General features: G+C 36.7%; 1 protein-coding gene across 8 annotated transcripts in view; it reads left to right on the top strand.

Moving 5' to 3' along the window:
- The window catches only part of ANO3 (anoctamin 3), a 457,212-nt gene that overhangs the window by 388,127 nt on the left and 47,953 nt on the right, over positions 1 to 21,132 (top strand). For all 8 annotated transcript variants that reach the window (XM_059874526.1, XM_059874525.1, XM_059874527.1 and 5 more), the window contains 3 exon segments: positions 13,952 to 14,034; positions 14,467 to 14,607; positions 15,144 to 15,308. In XM_059874526.1, coding sequence (XP_059730509.1) covers positions 13,952 to 14,034; positions 14,467 to 14,607; positions 15,144 to 15,308 — 389 coding nt within the window.

Raw genomic sequence — 21,132 nt, forward strand, 5'->3', positions numbered from 1 at the left:
TGTGTTCTCTTTGCTTTTCCTCTCAACTTAGAAGCCAGAGAGTTTCAGAAGAGCCTAAGTAATGCTTGGTTAAATACTAGAGTTGAATAACAACCTGGCATACTTCCTTTCACGGCTTATAAAAGGGAGAAGAATGAAACTGCACTTTCTGGGAGATTCCGCCCATCAATATTTGGGGACCGTCGCCAGGGTCTGTTCAGTTCAGTAAGCCTGAGGTTCATGCTTAGATTCTGTTGTGCAAGGAGATAGGTTTCCAACTGCTGAGAGAGAAAATGAAACTTTAGCTAAGGTTCAGGGGCTTTAAATTGAATGCAAAGAATCTGCCCAGTTAATTGGCTTTAAGAAAGAACAAGGTAATTCTATAGTTTCAAATTTTCTGAAGCCCAAAGTCCTTCAGAGTTTGATTAGAAATTAAGCCAATTAAGCCTAAAACATATTCACTCAAAAGATATTTAAGCTATATCTGTACTGGTAGGAAGAAAAGCAAGTTCAGTTTAATCAAATAACTAGTTACTGAGAAATGGCTTAATAAAATTCAATTGGTTATTTTCAGATTAGCTAGTTACTAGGAAAAAAAAATTCAACTGAATAAATATTTTTATATCTGTGCTTAGAGAACTGAACATGACTTGGCAGGACCGGGTGTACCGTACATACCCTTAGGGATTTTCCTAGATATGTGCATGAATACATTATCACGTTCTACTTAGCATAGTAATCATGGCCTATACCAGGCAAGGAAATTACAAGGTACTTCTGCTACAACTCTGCTTTCACTGCCACAAGAGTCAAAGTTAATCTCCAGTGACCCTTTTTTCTGAAGACGCTAGCTGTGGCCTCAGAATCCTTCTCACTACTGCCCTCCTGACAGCCTTAACCAATTGAGTAGACCTGACCCTAGAGATAAACCTTGTTTACCTTCCCTGTCATGAGCACATCTGGAAGCAAAGTTATAAAATGAAAACTATGCATAAATTTAATGCCTCAGTTATTACTTAGCTCACATAGTTGTGATCAGACACCTTTATGGAAGCACCTGAGTTGGAGTTAAAAAGTAATTTCTTGCCAAACAAACAAGTCTTGCTGAGATGCATTTCCAGGTGTACCTGTGCATGATACCACAGTCTAGGTAAGACCTATCCCATTTTAGACCTGAAGAACTCAACAATAAGGGACAATTACCGAACAATTTCATCCGGCAAACCAGCTGAGATGACATACTGTGCGATGCTTACATAATTTGTGTTGTACTTCCTTACCTTCTATGGAGGCTTTCATCTAGCACTCTCCAATTGCTTGACACCATTAATTAAAGCTCACAATACATAATGGAAGAAGAACTACTGCCTCTTTGTCTTAAATGTCTCCACTCACCAGTGGAGTTTCCAGAACATGAAGTCACATTATTGTCACTGATGGATCTGAAAACAGAACCAGATTGTAGCTTGGGACCATGTCTCAGATAAAACCAAAATATTGTTCTAGGTCCAAAGTGGTATCTTATTTTACAAACCCTATTGCGTCACATGTGTGATACTGACATGACACATATGGAATTTGTTTTCATAGGTTAAATTCATTATTAGCAGGTTATGAGCTTAAAACAGATTCTATGTTTAATTTATGTTTTGTCTCTCCAGAGGAACATAGATTTTTTAAGCAATAAAAAAATTTTTGAGTAAAAATAAGGTAATATCATGGTTATATTATCTGAGGATATGTCAATGATATTCTTTACAAGCACAATGGAAATTGGCGACTGGAAAATTTCTTTGGGATGTTAACAGCTGTTTTAGTATTCTCTTAGAAGATAAGTAGAGGGATCATTCTCATAAGTGCTAACACTTGTTTAGCATACAAGGTGTTTTTTTTTTTTTTTCCTAAGTCATATGGTATTATAGTATGATCTTCATTTAACTGTAACTTCTTGGAAAGGTTAAACACTCTATTTTGGTGCTAAGGACAATGCCTGTTGTTAAGCAGAACTTTTGAAATAGCATATACATGGCATACATACACACATAAATGGGGATCCTATGAAAGTTATAAATTGGGCATGTCAGATACAAACTTTAATTCAGGCATAGTTCAAAGAAGTGAATTACATAACCATAGCAAAACCTGTTGCATTCCTATCTACACATTTAAAGGAACATGTTTTCTCAGTAAACATCCTTATAGAAACAGGAAATTAAAATGCAGTTGATGATGAAACCTATCTGATTGTAATAAGAAGTAGTGGGTGTCCATGGATATCTGGACCAATCAAAAAACAAAAAGACCATTGACGTAACAACTTAAGAGAAACATTTATAATAAAATCTTATATTTTAAGCTTAATATTTATTAAATTTTGGAATGAATTCTATTTTTTTATTAATTGAAGTGCTAATCCAGGTGTTTTAAAGAGACATATCCATTCTGATGTTCAAAATTGTTTTAATCATTTTAATTTCTGTCTGTATTTTTTTGTTTCAAAGAAGTATGATAAGGTTATCAATAAACGTTTTCAGGCATAAATATAAAGGATAATATTCTGAGGTAGAAATAGAATAGAATTGGATTTAAAGATGAAATGGAACCATTAAAATGTTTCAGTAGATAAGAAGAGCTTTCTGAAAGTATATATCTTAAAGGGATATGAATTAGGTATAAAAGACCAACATAAAAGTTATATTTTAAAATGTCAGTTTTTATAATGCACTGGAAATTGCATTGTTTGCCACAATTAACATATATGATGAAAATAAATTTTGGGTGTCATAAGTATATATAATATGATACATAGTTCTATAAACTTATTTGAGGTTACAAAAATTTTGAAGACCACTGATTTAATGCGTTACTTTTTCACTAATTTCTAAGGATTCAGAATATTTTACTGGGCATTTTTCTATAATAATTAGGGCCTGACCCAGTAACCATTTTACTCTCTTCTAGTTCCATTAAAGGAAAAAAAAAAAAAAATGCCGGAGAGGGTTTCAGAGCTTTTGCCAAAATGTGATGGAAACATTTCAAAAGTAGATATTACTTTCTTCAGTGTGTTACCATTGCCAGTGTGCTCATAATCTACTCTGTATGTTACTACAATAGATTTGTTAGCATGAGGTGGCCCTACCAAATCTTTATTCAGTGTGAGAACTCTGGGGCTCCTTCTCTGGCTGTGTTCTCTGTTGAATCCTGGTCCTGCTACTTACTGGTTCTGTAACCTGAACTATCATATCCGAAGACTACTTTCTCATGTATAAAATACAGAATGGGATATCTACCTCCTAGGTAGATATCCTAGACAATGGGGAACCAAAAGATAAAGTAGGTAACGTATTATGTGTTACTTGACACTAAATAAGGGCTTATCAATGATAACTATAATAATTTTAAAGATGGTAAAAATTGAAGCTTCAACATTCTGAATAAAAGTTGAGATGAATCCAACAAAATGTAGAAAAACTTATATTGGATTATTTTGAGCTTGGGTCTATACTTTAGTACATAGTAGTTGTTTGATAAATATTAATTGAATGAAAAATGATTTTTCATGATCATGAAATGACCCAATTTTAATTGATTTTTTTTAAATAAAATCTTTCCCTGGTCACCCTTTTAAAAACTATAACTCTTCTTTCTTGATCTGTTTCATCTCCATTCCCTGCACTATTTTCTCCCTCAGCACTTAACTGCCATCTAACATACCCTATATCTTATTTTAGTTGTTGTTTTTTGTCTGTTCCCATACTAGAAATCTCATGAAAGCAAGCATTTTTATATTTTCTTCATGGTTTTATCTACATAGCTAGAATAATTCCTGGCAAAGGCTAAATGCTCAATTAATGTATAAAGGAATGAGCAAATGATTGAGAGTGAACAAATAAATAAATATATTTAACAATAAATTAAAAAGTACACTAAGCATAAAATAACTGCAAGTTCATTTTTCTTCTACCTAGAATAGTCTTCCAATTATAAGCTCAACAGATCTGAAATAATCTTTTCTTCACTTAAAGATATTCTTTAGACATCTTTGTATATTTATACACATAGATCCTTGAGCAGTTCCCTTTAGCAGATGATAAGAGACGGGAGGTAGTTCACAAGAAGAGTTGATTTTAGCTAGGGATGCATAAAATTTGTATTGTAACAGGTGAGAATATGGAGGTTATGGCACAAGTGTAGAACCATAGATATATATGGTTTTGATGAATAACTTATTCTGAATATTTAATTTTGAAAGATGAGAGACAGTAAACTGTTGAGTGACGTTAGAGGTATAGCTGCTGGATGTTAAAATAGAGAAGAGAAAGTATGATAGTATGGCAGCCCTGAGGGTCTATTCAAATCATTGATTTAAAATAAAACAAGTCATCCAGTAAAACTGTATTTTTCCTCAAGCAATGGTAATGTGCTTGGGAACAGGTAGACAGCAGAGGGAATGTTGTTTTTAATTAGGGTTATGTTTTAACTATGGGTTTATGTGACAGACTGAAAGAGGAGCTAAAAAGTTGATGGCATTTGCGAGTGAATATAGTGATTGATCAAGAGGATGCAGAGAGAAGAAATTGAGGGCGCAGGGGAGGAAAGGACAGAGAAAATGTGATGGGGAGAATGGATGAAAATCTGGGTAAAAGTTAATGGATCAAAAAAGTCTGGGTGAAGTTGTTGTTGGAAGTGAAGTTTATAGGAAGTAAGCTACAAGGATGGAGGTGATAATTGGGAGATGATGGAGCGTTTGGAGTGACTAATCAAAAGTACACCTTGGGAGGGCAGGCATAAGATAGAGTAGGAGAAAGCAAAGAACTGAGAAGCCAAGATACTAGAAATATTATCGGTGGATGTTGTACTTTCAAAAATTTATTTTGGGAGTCACGTTGATAAGAGTTACACTCAGCTGACTTAAAAAGTTTTTTTTAGAAAACTTGGGGAAGTATCCCAAGGGAGTAGTAAATGACTTCCACAGAGAAAGAGGGTAGAAAGTATGAACTGATAATATGAGACTCAAGTCTGTGAATCTTTAAGGAGGAGGGAGAGAAAAACTAGTCTTGAAGCAGCAACGAGGAGCAAGAAATTCAATGCCTCATCTTTGGCACCTGTTGGTGTGGGAGACACGTAGCCATCACCTGAAAATGTCACATAGAAAGTGAAGTTTCAGGAGTGTCCCCAAAGTGTCCCTTACTTGTCTTAGTTGAGCAAGGAGGTGAAGTAACATCTTGCCAGGATGGAGAATTCTGAGCTCCCTCTGGACTCCTGCTGATGAAAGAGTTCTGAAGGGAAGCTTCTTACTGCTAGCACCTAAAGCAACTTTTCTTTCCAAGCGGGCAGTAGCAGCCTGCTGGGAAATGATATTGCTCTCTTTAACAACTGCATGATATTCCACTGTGTGGAAGTACTGCACAACTGATTCATTCCCGTATGAGGGAGTATTCTATTATACAAGTTCACATCTTTTAGAATCCTAATTTTGTTATAGAATCTTTAGATAGCCATTGCCTAATTTATCAACTATATGATGTATTTTGATATGAATATAATTAAATCAAGTTACAACCGGTTTTAAATATAATAAAGTGGCAAAACTGGCAGATTAGTAATCTTGTAGTTTATTTTTCTACCTTTAAGAAGAGATCCAAGTGATTTATTAATCCTGCGTTTAAAAAAATTAGGATGGATAATTAAAAAATCCTGTCATTTCTAATTTTTTCTTTCTGGTTTGAAAAGTTAGAGTAACAAGTAATAACCTCACAACTTTGCCAACAAAGGTCCATCTAGTTAAGGCTATGGTTTTTCCAGTAGTCATGTATAGATGTGAGAGTTGGACAATAAAGAAAGCTGAGCGCTGAAGAATTGATATTTTTGAACTGTGGTGTTGGAGAAGACTCTTGAGAGTCCCTTGGACTGCAAGGACATCCAACCAGTCCATCCTAAAGGAGATCAGTCCTGAGTGTTCATTGGAAGGACTGATGTTGAAGCTGAAACTCCAACACTTTGGCCACCTGATGCGAAGAGCTGACTCATTTGAAAAGACCCTGATGCTGGGAAAGATTGAAGGCATGAAGAGAAGGGGATGGCAGAGGATGAGATGGTTGGATGGCATCATTGACTCAAAGGACATGGGTTTGGGTAAACTCCGGGAATTGGTGATGGACAGGGGAGGCCTGGCGAGCTGTGGTCCATGGAGTCATAAAGAGTCAGACACAACTGAGCAACTGAACTGAACTGAACCTCATAACAAAAGAGTTTTTAAGAGTTTATTTGCTGAGTGTTCTCAGCACTGAGCCATGACCTGGAGAGGAGCAGAGTGAGGAGAGAGTGAGATACCTAGGCTAGGTCTATATACTTTAAGAATCCAGATTTGTTCCTTGGCTCAAAAGCAGGGACAGAAGAAAAAGAAGTTATTCATGACCTAAAGGGGATTTTGATATTAAGTTCATGGGCAAAAATAACAATGACAAGTGTTTTTCTCATCTCTTTGGAGGACTAGGAGCAATATAAACATTTTGCAGAGAACAATGAAAACATGTTAGGTTTAACTAAGCTGACAGTTCTATAAGCTCTTAGCTACAGTAAAAGGAAGGCAGTTTTGTGTTGCATCAGGAGAGAATCCTTATTACAAACATGTAGCGTTGTTGTAAATCCTCTTCTCTGAATGAATGCTTTAAACCAGTAACTCTGCCATAGGTGTCACAGTGAGCTGGTCTTCTAGGGTCCAGTTCATTTGAAGATAAGTCTACTATGCTTTCTGAACTTTTGCAGCACTACCAGTACAATAACAGTAACTTCATTTCTTGAACATGGAGCTGTTGAGGATTTTGTGAGTAAGTATGTGTAAAACATTTGAACAGGCTATCTGGAACATTTATGTCTGATGCACAATAGCTATTCATTGGAAGGAGATACACAATTTTGGACGCTCTCTTTAGGAAAATAATGCAAAATAAAAATATCAAAAGTTTACAAATTTTAAAAACTTCAAATGCTACATAAAATCAAAATCCATAGAAGTAATAATATTTTAATTAGTTGCCTCACACATCTCCGTAAATGCTTTTGTCTTACTTTTTTATCTGCATTTTTTTTTTTTTATTATCTATGCATGTTTTAGTCACTCAGTCGTGTCCAACTCTTTGCGACACCATGTACTGTAGCCTGCCAGGCCCCTCTGTCCATGGAGTTCTCCAGGCCAAGAATACTGAAGTGTGTTGCGATCTCCTTCTCCAGGGCATCTTCCCGACCCAGGGATCGAACCTGTGTCTCCTGCATTGCAGGCAGATTCTTTACCATCTGAGCCACTAGGGAATCCCAATCTCTGTATGATGTTTAAAAAGATATTTCATGGAAGGAATGGAGAAGTCATTCAGTTTTTCCTCTTCCTCTAGCACAATTAATTGAAAGTTATTTTATTATTTTTGACAGTTTTTAAAAAAAGATTTATTAATTTGTTTTGCTGCCTCAAGTCTTGGCTCCAGCACATGGGATCTTCATTGCGTCATGTGGGATCTTTGAGGATGGTGCAGAGATTCTCCAGTTGAGGATGGCACCCAGACTCTCCAGTTAAGGTGCAGAGGCTTTGTTGCTCCACAGCATGTGGGATCTTAGTTCTCTGATCAGGGGTTAAACCTTTGTTCCCTACATTGCCAGGCAGATTCTCAACTGCTGGGCTACCAGGCAAGTCCCCATTATTGGCAGTTTTGAAAGGCTTATTTCAACTTCATAATTGATAATGCAATGTGCATTTTAATATTGTTGGAACTCCGAGAAAATCTCTGGTGTGTTTCATATATGACTTAAAGTTTGTGAAATAGTTCCCATGGAGTAGTTTCTGGCCCCATATATCTTAGATCTTATTTCTCTTCCATAATCAGTACTGGATACCACAGAACATGTGCATCTCTTCATACATCCCCTAGCCTGGCCCCTGAAAGAGTCAGCATGTGAACTGGAGGAGTCACCTCAGAAGCCATTGCTACATTAGGATAACTGGCAATGATTGAACAACACTTGGAAGTGCCTGCAAATCACATAAACATATCTTACTAAATGCAAACTACATGTATCCCTAATTACGGAAACCTTGCAATACTTAGCTATCAAAAACACTTGGCCACTCCCTCAGCCATATTTGGAAAAATCAGAGATTCTGGCTATGTCTACAGGGAACTATTAGACACATCAAAATTGTAAATAGAAGCAGTTTAATTATTCTGGGACTGAGTGTTTGCTTGAATTGTGAACCCAGAAGCATTATGCTTACTTCTGCCTGTCCACCTTCACAAATTCAGATACAGTCGTCTAATAAAGGAAAATTAGTCTTTTCAGACAATTAAGTTATAACGTGTCAAATTTTTATTTGAGTTTGATTGCAAAGGAAAAGTCTTCTAAAAGACCAATGCAAAGATTTCTATCTTGGTAGAGACATTTATAAGAAAAGAAAATTGTTAGTAATCATTTTTAGACTCCAAAGCAAACAAAAAAGGGTGACTTCTGATTAATAGGTCACTCTCAACCTCATTTAGGTCTCTTAGAAATCTGCTCAAACAGTTTGTCTGTGATGCTAATTTCTTCCCAGAAGGATGTTGCAGATTATGTAGCTCAAAAAGTTCTGTATCAGACCATGTTTAGCAATAGTTTTTCCTTTAGCGTAGAAAAAGTTCAGTGTTTGGATTAGATTTGAATTTCAGCCAAGTGACTTCCTCAGGTAACTTAATCTCCAAGAGCTTCGATTTGCTTCTCTACTGAAGGAGATAATAATCTTTACTTCACCTGGGTTGTTGTGGAAATGATAGGAGCTAATTAAAAATATGTCTAACACAAAGTCTTGAAATTTGAAAGTGCTCTATAATGGTAGTTTTCTTCTTCCTCTTTGAGACTATGATGCAACTCATTTCCTTTTTTGTGTGTGTGCTCTAATAATAGACGTTGTGCTCTCAAAAGTAATTTTGAATTGAATTATTTGTTCTAGCAGTGGTCCCCAACCTTTTTGGCACAGGGACCAGTTTCATGGGCTTCCCTGATGTCTCAGTTGGTAAAGAATCTGCCTGCAATCCAGGAGACCCTGGTTTGATTCCTGGATCAGGAGGATCCACTGGAGAAGGGATAGGCTACCCACTCCAGTATTCTTGGCTTCCCTGGTGGCTCAGCTGGTAAAGAATGTGCCTGAAATGTGGGAGACGTAGGTTTGATTCTTGGACTGGGAAGATCCCCTGGAGAAGGAAACAGCTACCCACTTCAGTATTCTGGCCTGGAGAATTCCACGGACTGTATAGTCCAGGGGGTTGCAAAGAGTCGGACATGACTGAGCAGCTTTGACTTCACTGTACTTCACCAGTTTTATGGAAGACAGTTTTTCATTGGACCAGAGGCAGGGGAATGGAGTCAGGATGATTCAAGCACATTGCATTTATCATGCATTTGATTTCTAGTCTGACGCCACCACTGATCTGACAGGAGGTACTGGTCCGTGGCCCAAAGGTTGGGGACCTCTGCTCTAGAGGCAGCTTTACTGTCTTAAATACAAAAGAAGAAAAAGAACAATATAAATGGTTTGCTGGGTCACCAGAAAAAGATGGGCAGTGTTATGACGCATATGACTGAATTTTTATAAAACAGTCAAAATATAAATAATTGAAAAAGCATGTTTCCTACAGAAAAATATATAGTAGCTTTATTCAATGAAACCAAGAACTTTCTCTACCAAGTTCCCTATGTATAATAACTAACAGAATGTTGAAAAAAAGATTATTATAATTTATTATGGGATTTCCCTGCTGGCTCAATGGAAAAGAATTTGCCTGCTAGTGTAGGAGATGTGGGTTTGATCCCAGGGTTAGGAGAGTCCCTGGAGAAGGAAATGGCACACAGTATTCTTGCCTGGAGAATCCCATGGCTAGAGGAGTCTGGTGGGCTACAGTCCACAGGGTCGTAAAGAGTTGAACATGACTTAACGACTAAGCAACAACAACATGGTCTATTATATTCTTCAAATGAATGAATAATAGTTAGATGCTAGATCACTTATAAATTATACCTTAATTTAAGGTTAATGTGTACAACACCTCTAAGAAGATGATTTTGCTATTCTTGTTTTTAAATTGTGAAAACAAAGGCTTATCATTTTTCACTAGTCTAAGGTCACATAATTAGAAAAGAATATAGGAAGCTCTCAAAACCAGAACATCTGTATCCCAAGCCATGCTCTTTCTCCAGCACCACATTGTCATTCCTAGATGGTCTTTTGGGGGTCTTTATAACTTGATCAAGAAGATAAATTGTATTTATTGTAAAAATGAAGTTAGTAATTTCTTTGATAGTTGTTGGCATTCGCCTATGATGCCAAGTACATTTCTAAGGATTCAATTCCAGGGGGATGTTTATAAGGTGAAAAGGCAAGTATTTAACCATGCTTGGAACTAGGACTCCTTACTGGACAATCAGAATGGATATTGACTTTAGTTCTGGAGCACTTTTCTGGAGGCCAGAGCTGTTCCAGGGGTTAATGCTACATGTACCTCATCCTGGTGAAGGTTTCCTGGAGAGGAAGGGCCAACCTGTAAAGGACATGATGCCTTTAGAGGGTTCAATTATGAATTTTTTTTCTTTTTCCCTGTCATAAATGAACAACCAGGCTCATTTATGACAGAAAAAGAGAAAAGAAAAACAAAAACAAAGAATGGATGCTTTTGAGTTGTGGAGAAGACTCTGGAGAAGACTCTTGAGATTCCCGTGAACAGCAAGATCAAACCAGTCAATCCTAAAGGAAATCAATCCTAAATATTCATTGGAAGGACTGATGCTGAAGCTGAAATTCCAATTCTTTGGCCACCTAATGCAAAGAGCCAACTCAGTTGAAAAGACCCTGATGATGGGAAAGATTGAAGGCAAAATGAAAAGGGGGCTGCAGAGGATGAGATGGTTAGATAACATCACCAACTCAATGAACATAAATCTGAGCAAACTCTGGAAGATAGTGAAGGACAGGGGAGCCTGACATGCTGCTGTCCATGGGGTTGCAAAGAGGTGAACATGACTTAGCAACTTAACAAAAACAAATGGTTGTATCTCTGAGTGTCAACAACATATCAGCCCTAAATACACTTCTTTAGTAAAATACTTTGGATGGGATTGCCAAAATTGAAGTAGTGACTGTTTATGAATGTGGAATTGTAGGTGACTTCTATTCTTTACAGTTTAATTTATTCATTCAGCATACATTTACTGAAAGCCTTGTAAATAGCAGGCATTCCTAGATTTCAGAAGTAAGACAGGGGCTGTTTCTGTTACTTTCATTGGTGTTATATTTATAATCAGAGACTATTCCACAGAGTTAATTAAAGAAGTTATATCAAATATATGAATGGTAAGAAGAAATGTCCTGAGAAGAATGAATCCAGAACTTTAAAAAGATTAAATTGTATTTATTAAAAATGCATGGCAAAAAAAAGTTAACAAGTTATTTGTATAGACACCTAATTTTTTAGCAATTCATTTAGTATCCATTTTAATGTGAACAGGTGCTACTGAATGCCTATTTAATGTACAAATGTCAATACCATATTGAGTGACAGGAAGAGTTAACTTAGACCCATTCCATCAAATTTAAGAGTCTGGTCTGGTCAAGACCGTGGTGAGAGTTCTCGTATTTTAATATAGCACAATGCTATTTATGTGTAGATTTTTATTTCTTAATGAAGTTTCCTATGGGGAAGAATGTCTGATTTTAGAAATTGGTAAGGATTTTCAGTGCTTATATCAAATACTGGCCTTCTCATGTTTTTAGAACATAGATATGTATTGTTTTATTTCTTACTTAGTATTTTTAGAGAGACAAAAGGAGAGGAAAATTGGAAGTGAAGTTAGAAAAAGATTCTGTGTCTTTGGACAAAGAGAAAATTTAACCAGACAAGAAGGTCTTGACTAGCCAGTTCTACAACTAATCAGTGGTGACTGACTCAAGTATAATCCAGCCCAAATATTCAAAATCTACTATTTCACACATAGGCTCTTTCCATTGATTAACCTACTAGATATTCATGCATAAAAAGCTCTACTAATTGCATTTCTGTAAAGCATTAACCAGAAAATCAATAACTTGTCCTAAGCAGAGAAATTTAAAATGTCTCATATTCATGGCCCTTCTGTTGATTGTAGAACCTGTTTAGTGAGGTTTCTGTTTCTACCTCATGTATAGTGATGTTGCAGTGCTGTGTGGGGAAAGCACATTATGCTTGCAAATGTTGCGGAAAAAATATCTGGGGAATGGAGGACTCCAGTTGTTCTCGGGTGTTGTCTCCATTGATGAGGCCAAGCATTTGCTCTGACACAATCTCATTTCAGCTGGGTCTCCTTTTAAGAAGGCTTCAAATCCTTATCTCTTCTGGTGAAAATAATACTTGGAATTCTTTTGGGGGCTCAATATATTCAGACATACTTAAATTCATTTGTGTTTGGAACTGACCTCTTACCCCTGATCCCCCTCTCATTAGCTACTCCCCTTCTTCAAAGTATAGTGAAGTAGTTTTTAAAACTTTTTCAACAATAATTATTTTTCCAAATAAAATTTGAACATGACTGCTCAATATATATTTATATAAAGAAAGGGATTCTCTGTCAAGGGACTCTCTTTCTTCCAATGTCGTCAGTGAAATTCCATGGAGCATTCCATGAAAACCTCTGGAATAATGCAAAGAACACTTGCACAGGAATTAGAGTTGCAATCCCTGAGTTGTTCAGTAATTCAGTTCATTTATTAAACATTTTCAGTATGCAAAGCACTAAAATGCTAAGGGGAAAAAGGCCCTCAAGAGACTTAACCTTCAAGTGTGGGAAAAAAACAGGTACAGGAAAAAGTTCTAGATGCTTTGCAAGGTCAGTGATATATATTGATCACTCTGGACCTTGTTTTTTGATAAATTAAAATAAATAACTTCAGACTACACATAGAACTGTGCTTTTGAACTGTGGTGTTGGAGAAGACTCTTGAGAGTCCCTTGGACTGCAAGGAGATCCAACCAGTCCATCCTAAAGGAGATCAGTCCTGGGTGTTCATTGGAGGGACTGATGTTGAAGCTGAAACTCCAATACTTTGGCCACCTGATGCGGAGAGCTGACTCATTTGAAAAGACCCTGATGCTGGAAAAGACTGAAGGCAAGAGGAGAAGGGGACAACAGAGGATGAGATGGTTGGATGGCATCACGGACACAATGGACATGGGTCTGGGTGGACTCTGGGAGTTGGTGATGGACAGGGAGGCCTTGCGTACTGTGGTTCATGGAGTCGCAAAGAGTCGGACACGACTGAGTGACTGAAGTGAAAACACATAGGACCTTACTACTCTCACATGCTTGACCCTGTGATTCCGTTACTCTGTGCCATTGAATTTGGATCACAGAGGAAAGCCGCTGGAAATGGACGTGAGACATGAAGGTACAAGGACTGGATGCAGCACGTGCATCTGTGAAATTTTTGTAATGTTGAGAAAAGTATACATGATAGTCAGTGAGATAAGAGTGAAAAAATAAATGCATAGTTGCTAAGGAGCAGAATTACTGGGCATCATCTTCAGCTATTTTGAAATGCTCTTCTACCTCCACGATGCACAGGAAACCCAGCTTTTCCCTGATAACTAAGCTCCCTTTTCTACTGAAGGCCTCTTATCCTCCAGCTTCATCTCCAATCCAGTTTCACAAGATCAGGGTCATGCTACCAAAAGTCTCTGCTTATTTATTCCAATAAAAAGAATCACTCTCCATTGAGAGTGCATGTTGATAATTTATGTAGAAGAAGGTAAGGGAAGAAAAATTGCAGCTGTATGAATTTAATACAAATTAAATGTAGTTAATTTTAATTATTTAATAATATGATATAAATGCATCAATTCAAAGAAGAAAGGCAATGATGACAGAATGTGATGTCATCAGGTAAGAATTATAATAGTAATATTATTATTCTTATTTATATAAGCCACAGTCTTCCTGGAGTTTTGGAAAAGGAGAAGAAGTACACTAACCTATACTTGGGACCTTATTGAATGGGAAGAAGAGGAGGTAAGATGTTAAGAGACCAGGAGATAAAAACTGGAATAACATATGATGTAGGAAAACACTCACTGCCTTAACGTCTAAGCAGAAAGCAGCTAAACCCAGTTCAGTCTTCCCTTGATTTTTTTTTTTTGTTTGTTTTACTAACAACATTGTTATTTTATGAATATAATAGACACCAATGATAAAATATGTACTTTTTTAAGAGCACTTCTTTAATGTTTCCTTAAATTCCATTAGTGGAAAATCATGCCAATTAAAATATAGCTTAGGGTTTAATCTGGAAATTATCTTGCATCTAATTTTTTACAAGTTGCTTCTTTGCCAAGACTCAACATAGAAGTAGGCCAAATTCCAAGAATTTAGTCAATATTGGATGATTTTTTTTTTTTTTACTTTATGCCTTAGATATTTAATTAACTTTAGTTTTTCTCATAGGAAACCCTTCGTCCCCAGTTTGAAGCAAAGTATTACAAGATGGAGCGAGTGAATCCTATCAGTGGAAAACCTGAACCACATCAGCCTTCCTCAGACAAAGTCACTCGTCTTCTTGTTTCTATCTCAGGAATATTCTTCATGGTAAAGTAGAACCATCAGTCTCAGAATATTGTGGGATTCCAGGGTTAGAAAGAAGTTCTAAAATACCAACTCATATTGTGACCCTGAGGGGGTAAGCAACTGTATCCTATTCAGTATGTTGGTGGTACATACATACTATTAAGCAAAATAAAAATCACAGCAGGTCATGCAGTAATTGCAGAGGGAGTTTGCATATATTTTTAAATAAAATACTGTCTGGGAGAAACAAAGATCATCTAAGAAAAAATGGAAATTATGTAAGTCATCCTAAAATTAGATCCTCTGTTTTAAAACCAAGCATTCATGTGACAGTTGAGATTTGAACAACATATCACGCTAAAACAACTGAGGCTTACACTGTTTATTTTGACTCTAATGTAACTCAGTTCTTTAAAGGAAATGTTAAATTTATGTACGCTTTCTTGGAAAAGTAAATTTCTTTAGCTTTTGGGGTCAATGTTTTGGATCTATGTTGTTGCTTTTATTTTTTTAATAATGCAAAACGTGGATGTCTCTTCCGGTCTCCCATTTTGTAGATTTCCCTGGTGATCACTGCAGTGTTCGCTGTTGTGGTGTATCGCCTGGTTGTCATGGAACAGTTTGCATCATTCAAGTGGAATTTCATCAAACAACACTGGCAGTTTGCAACTTCCGCTGCTGCAGTCTGTATCAATTTTGTAATCATTATGGCACTGAATGTTGTAAGTGTTTACAATTTTTCAGTAGGTGTAAAGTGGGTGAGTAGAGGAGAGGTCTGTGTTTCCTTTATATTTGGATTGGATTTATAAGAAGCCAAAATAAGGCCAAGTATCATTTCTGGCAAAGACAGTTTGGCTTAACAGGAAGTATTTCATTTGTGTGGTTTACATGATTTTTTAAAAAAATTAAAATCCATGACAGTTGTATTGTCTTCCTTGGTCTTTGAATTTATAGTTTATTTATTTATTTTTATTTTTGGTTGTGCTGGGTCTTTGTTGCTTCGCACAGGCTTTGTCTAGTTGCAACAAGCGAGGGCTAATCTTCTTTGTAGTGCCCTGGCTTCTCATTGCAGTGGCTTCTCTTGCGGAGCACAGGCTCTAGGCACATGGACTTCAGTAGCTTTGACACACAGGTGCGTGTGGAATCTTCCCAAACTGGGGATCAAACCAGTGTCGTCTGCATTGGCAGTGGATTCCTATCCACTGCTCCAGCAGCGAAGTCTTGGGTTTATAACTTGATTTAGTGATAGCTTCCACTCATCAAGTATCTAGTGTGTGCTGGAAATGGTGCTATGCTCTTTATTTAAGATGCTATGCTCTTTTCATTCAGATAAGGAATTGTTAGGTTTAGAAAACCAGTCCAACAAATTCAAACTCCGAGAATTTATTGGAAAGATATAGAAAATTCTGTTTGAAAGTGTAGCCTCGTTACCTCCAAGACCTCACGTGAAATGGAAAACAGTTTCTCCATTTGCATTTCTCTGAGACTAAGTATTTTTTCCTTCCTTCCTTTCTCTTCATCTTTCTGTCTTTCTCTCCCTGTTTCTCCATTCTCTCTCTCTCTTCCTTTCTTCCATTCTCATCTTTTTTTTTTTTTTTTAAAACAATGATTCTATGTGCATTTGTTTTCATGGGGAAGAGACTGTTTTTATCAGCAAAAGACTATATTGCCTAACAATGGCCGCTGTTTCAGTGTCTGGTGTGCTGGTGCATTGATATGCTTTTCTTATCTTCATTGACTCTAACTTCATGATCCTGTTGGTCAGTTTCTGTAGTTTATTTAACTTAGATCATCCAGTGTTTTAATGTGCTAATTTCTCAGAGAGTGCATGTGATTGGTTCAACATCACATATACCAATTAACTTGTGAACCAAATGTCTGTGGCTGAGAGGACATTATGCTTAGGTCTGCCCCTTTAGCAAGGTCTGTGGTTGGGGTCCTATTTTCTCTGAAGACAGGAGGCATTGACGGGCTCATTTAGAACAATTTATTTCCTTTAATTCTTCCAACACCACCACACGATCAATATTCTCTCCATTATGTAAATAAGGAAACTACAATTCAGAGAGCTTAAATAACTTGTCCCAGATTGTGCATTTAATAAGTATTAGTGCTTGCATATTTATTTACATGATAATTCATGTAGAGAGCTGACCAATACACACATAATGATGTTGATACCATAAACAGGTAATATGTATCTGGGTCCAAACTAGATTGACACTGGTGTTATATGATTAGTTGGGAAGGGACTGGAACCATTTTCTATTTAACTTTAAAATAATCAGGGAAGTTCTTAAGTGAAAAGTGAATAGTCACTTGAAGAAATGGGTAAATTTCAATGCAAGGACAATAGTTAGTATTTTCTACTGGAGTTTGCTTTCTTCAGGTTCAGTTTATTTGCAGAAGGAGAATATTTTTTTACTGTATCTCCAAGTAAGCCATACAGTATTTTAATTTATGCTTTTGACTCATGGATTGAAATGAACAATAAACATTGAAAAACTACAGAGCTAGGATGAAGAGGGCTGTGTGATAATCTATGAAAGGCAATATAGGTTGTATGTTGCACAAAATCACCACAGTGAAGGAGGAGCCATTCACAACATGGGTTTTATACAACAGATTTTTATATCTTTAATTCTTATGTTAACTGTTCAAGCAGATAGGGAAAGAAATTGTTTAAGGAAAAGCAGGCTTTAGTGGTTAATATATTTATTTCTAGGTAACACTAGCGATAAGCTAGTATGATTTTAAATTGATTCATTTTCCTATTCTTGGTAGGTTGGTTGAATATTAAATTTTAATAGTATTTAAGTACATGACATACAGTTACATAAGAAGGATATATAATTTCACTTGATTTCGATGGGAATACATCTGCATTTTGAAGAATGACAATAAAATGTTAATAGTGGTTATATTTCAGGAGTGGGATAATATTTGATTTCATATTTTTTTCTCTTCATTCAAATGTTTATATGTAGGTTTTGGTTTATAATCAGAAAAAAATAGTCTTTACTTTTAATACATAATACCATGATAAAAAATCTGGAACAAATCAGAATCGGAATGTACTTTTACTTTGTATATGAGTCACTCATAAAACCACAGCCACTTGGGTAGCTTTAGGTAGCAATTTCAAGTCATTTTTAAAATTTTGTCTTTCACCAAGTAGAGCAAAGGTTTACTGATGGCTGCATAGCATCCCAGGACACTCACACGCAGGCGTGCACACACGCACACGCTCTCTCTCTCTCTGTCTCTTTCTCTCTCTCTCTCTTCCTTCTGTTCTCATTTATGCTCTCCCCCTCCCTCCTGCCCCTCTGAACACTGTCCAGGCTTTCATCAGTTTGTATTGTCAGTTCCTCAACATACTGTCCAGATAAAAAGTAATGGACTTTAAAAACAGGCAAAACAGAGATTTGCTCCTTGACCTGTGTGATCCTGACTACCCTGCATAACATCTTTGAACTTTAATTTCTTGATCTTTCAAATGAGGGTAATAAGACAAATGCCTAGGGGGATTGAAAGATGGAATGAAATCTGCTTCTAGTGAATAGAAGTGTTCAATAAATGCTCATTTTCTTCCTATTTGTTCAGTGCTTTGAATTTTTATTTCTCTTTATAAGTCTATTTATACTCTCATTTCTTTTCCTGCAAAATACAAAATTTTCTTTATTTTTTTTTTCCGTTTTCCTCATCTTTAAATAATAGAGTTTGATTATTGCCCTTTAGTTCAAGATACAGGAATGCTGATGATCTTTTCTTTGATCCTTCTAAATTCTTCAGGCCACATCTGCATTTGTTAATAATTTTTTACTCTCTGTTCTTTATTATCTGCTACCTATAAATATGTAAATACTCATAGTGCTGGTAGAGAGAAAATAAATCACATATAGGTTGTTGTATTATATGTTTTCATAAAATATACATCTAAATATAAGAAAATTGAAATGTTTACTTATTTCATACAGAAATCATACCATTACACTATGGTAATTTCAGTAGTCTTGTTCTTCTTATGTCTTAATTTTATTTTATCCTTTTTTAAATCCATTGTTTATTAGCATTGAACTATAAAATAGCTACATTGTTCTTATAAAACTAAAGACGGTATAAGGATATTTAAAATATTAGATGAAAGTTACTTTTCTCAATCCAAAATGCCAGTCTCCTCCCTTCCTACCATAAACTAATTGTACCCATTGGAGATAATCAATGTTAATGGTTTCATGTCTGTAAATCTCCACTCCCCCCATCAATTATTATTGCCTTCAAAAACGTAACCTGTGTTCCTGGGTTTATTTGGCAATTTGTTCCAGAGACCTACTGATCTTCAAATACATCTTAAGTACTGAAATGGGCTCATATTTTTGAAGATGGACAATATTTCACAGACAAAGACAATGAAGAAGACAAATATGATTAATTAATTTTTGCTTGGGAAGGCAAGCATGACAGCTCTGGTAACAGAGCTTCCACATTCAGTGTTCATTCCGTAATCCCTACCCAGAAAATTACTGATCATTTCAGTTAAACTAAAGGACATGTTACAATCAGAACTGCATTTGAATTAATTAGGAACTTTTATCCTCAAACATTTTCCCTACAAGTTCAGTTCAGTTCAGTCGCTCAGTCATGTCTGACTCTTTGTGACCCTATGAACCACAGCACACCAGGCCTCCCTGTCCATCACCAACTCCCAGGGTCCACCCAAACACATGTCCATAGAGTCAATTAAGCCATCCAACCATCTCACCGTCTGTTGTCCCCTTCTCCTCCTACCCTCAATCTTTCCCAGCATCAGGGTTTTTTCAAATGAGTCAGCTCTCCACATCAGGTGGCCAAAGTATTGGAGCTTCAGCTTCAACATCAGTCCTTCCAATAGACACCCGGGACTGATTTTTAGGATGGACTGGCTGGATCTCCTTGCAGGCCAAGGGACTCTCAAGAGTCTTCTCCAACACCACAGTTCAAAAGCATCAATTCTTCGGTGCTCAGCTTTCTTTATAGTCCAACTCTCACATCCATACATGACCACTGGAAAAACCATAGCCTTAACTAGACGGATCTTTGTTGGCAAAGTAATGTCTCTGCTTTTTAATATGCTGTCTAGGTTGGTCATAACTTTCCTTCCAAGGTGTAAGTGACCTTTAATTTCATGGCTGCAATCACCATCTGCAGTGATTTTGGAGCCCAGAAAAATAAAGTCAGCCACTGTTTCCACTGTTTCCCCATCTATTTGCCATGAAGTGATGGAACTGGATGGCATGATCTTAGTTTTCTGAATGTTGAGCTTTAAGCCAACTTTTTCACTCTCCTCTTTCACTTTCATCAAGAGGCTCTTTAGCTCTTCTTCACTTTCTGCCATAAGGGTGGTGTCATCTGCATATCTGAGGTTATTGATATTTCTCCTGCCAATCTTGATTCCAGCTTGTGCTTCATTCAGCCCAGCATTTCTCGTGATGTACTCTGGATAGAAGTTAAATAAGCACGATGACAATATACAGCCTTGACGTACTCCTTTTCCTATTTGGAACCAGTCTGTTGTTCCATGTCCAGTTCTAACTGTTGCTTCCTGACCTGCACACAGGTTTATCAAGAGGCAGGTCAGGTGGTCTGGTATTCCCATCTCTTTCAGAATTTTCCACAGCTTATTGTGATCCACACAGTCAAGGCTTTGGCATAGTCAATAAAGCGGAAATAGATATTTTTCTGGAACTCTCTTGCTTTTTTGATGATCCAGCGGATGTTGGCAATTTGATCTCTGGTTCCTCTGCCTTTTCTAAAACAAGCTTGAACATTTGGAAGTTCACGGTTCACATATTGCTGAAGCCTGGCTTGGAGAATTTTAAGCATTACTAGCGTGAGAGATGAGTGCAATTGTGCGGTAGATTGAGCATTCTTTGGCATTCTTCCTATTATCAGTGATATTGCAAAAAATTGAAATTTGACGAAAGTTTCCACTGATGTACCATACCCTAGTTTTGTATTATTCCAGGTGCTTCTCAATCCCCAGTCCCTTGACCTCTGATTCTATACCCCCTCTAGTCTCTCTCCTCAGTGACCACTCCTTCCTGAGAATCACAATTAACTCTCCAACATACACTCCTCTCACAGGTTCAGACACAGCTTCTTCTCACTAAGTTTATATTTTTGATGAGGTTTAACGTATTCTCCCTTCCAAAGTACTTGCATTTTACAGATAAGAAGACCTCTAGAGACAGGTGAAGACAGTACTATTCTTATTATAGAAACTATCCTTTGAGATCCTTAAAATCCCACTGTGTGTGTGTGTGTGTGTGTGTGTGCGTGCATGCCTGTGCTCAGTTGTGTTCAATGGACAGTAACCCATCAGGCTCCCACTAGCTCTACTTCTTTAAATACAAAAGCCTGTGTAAATACCTAGAGCTAAGTACAAGCATCCATAGTTCCCAGGAGAAAACAGCTGACTTTTCTTTTTTAAATGTTTATTGCTACTTGTTGAACATTTGGCATAAAGACAGGGATTCTTGGAAGTGAAATAGGCCATAGAACTTGTAC

Source organism: Bos taurus, chromosome 15 (genome assembly GCF_002263795.3).
Source record: "Bos taurus isolate L1 Dominette 01449 registration number 42190680 breed Hereford chromosome 15, ARS-UCD2.0, whole genome shotgun sequence".
Classification (NCBI taxonomy): domain Eukaryota; kingdom Metazoa; phylum Chordata; class Mammalia; order Artiodactyla; family Bovidae; genus Bos; species Bos taurus.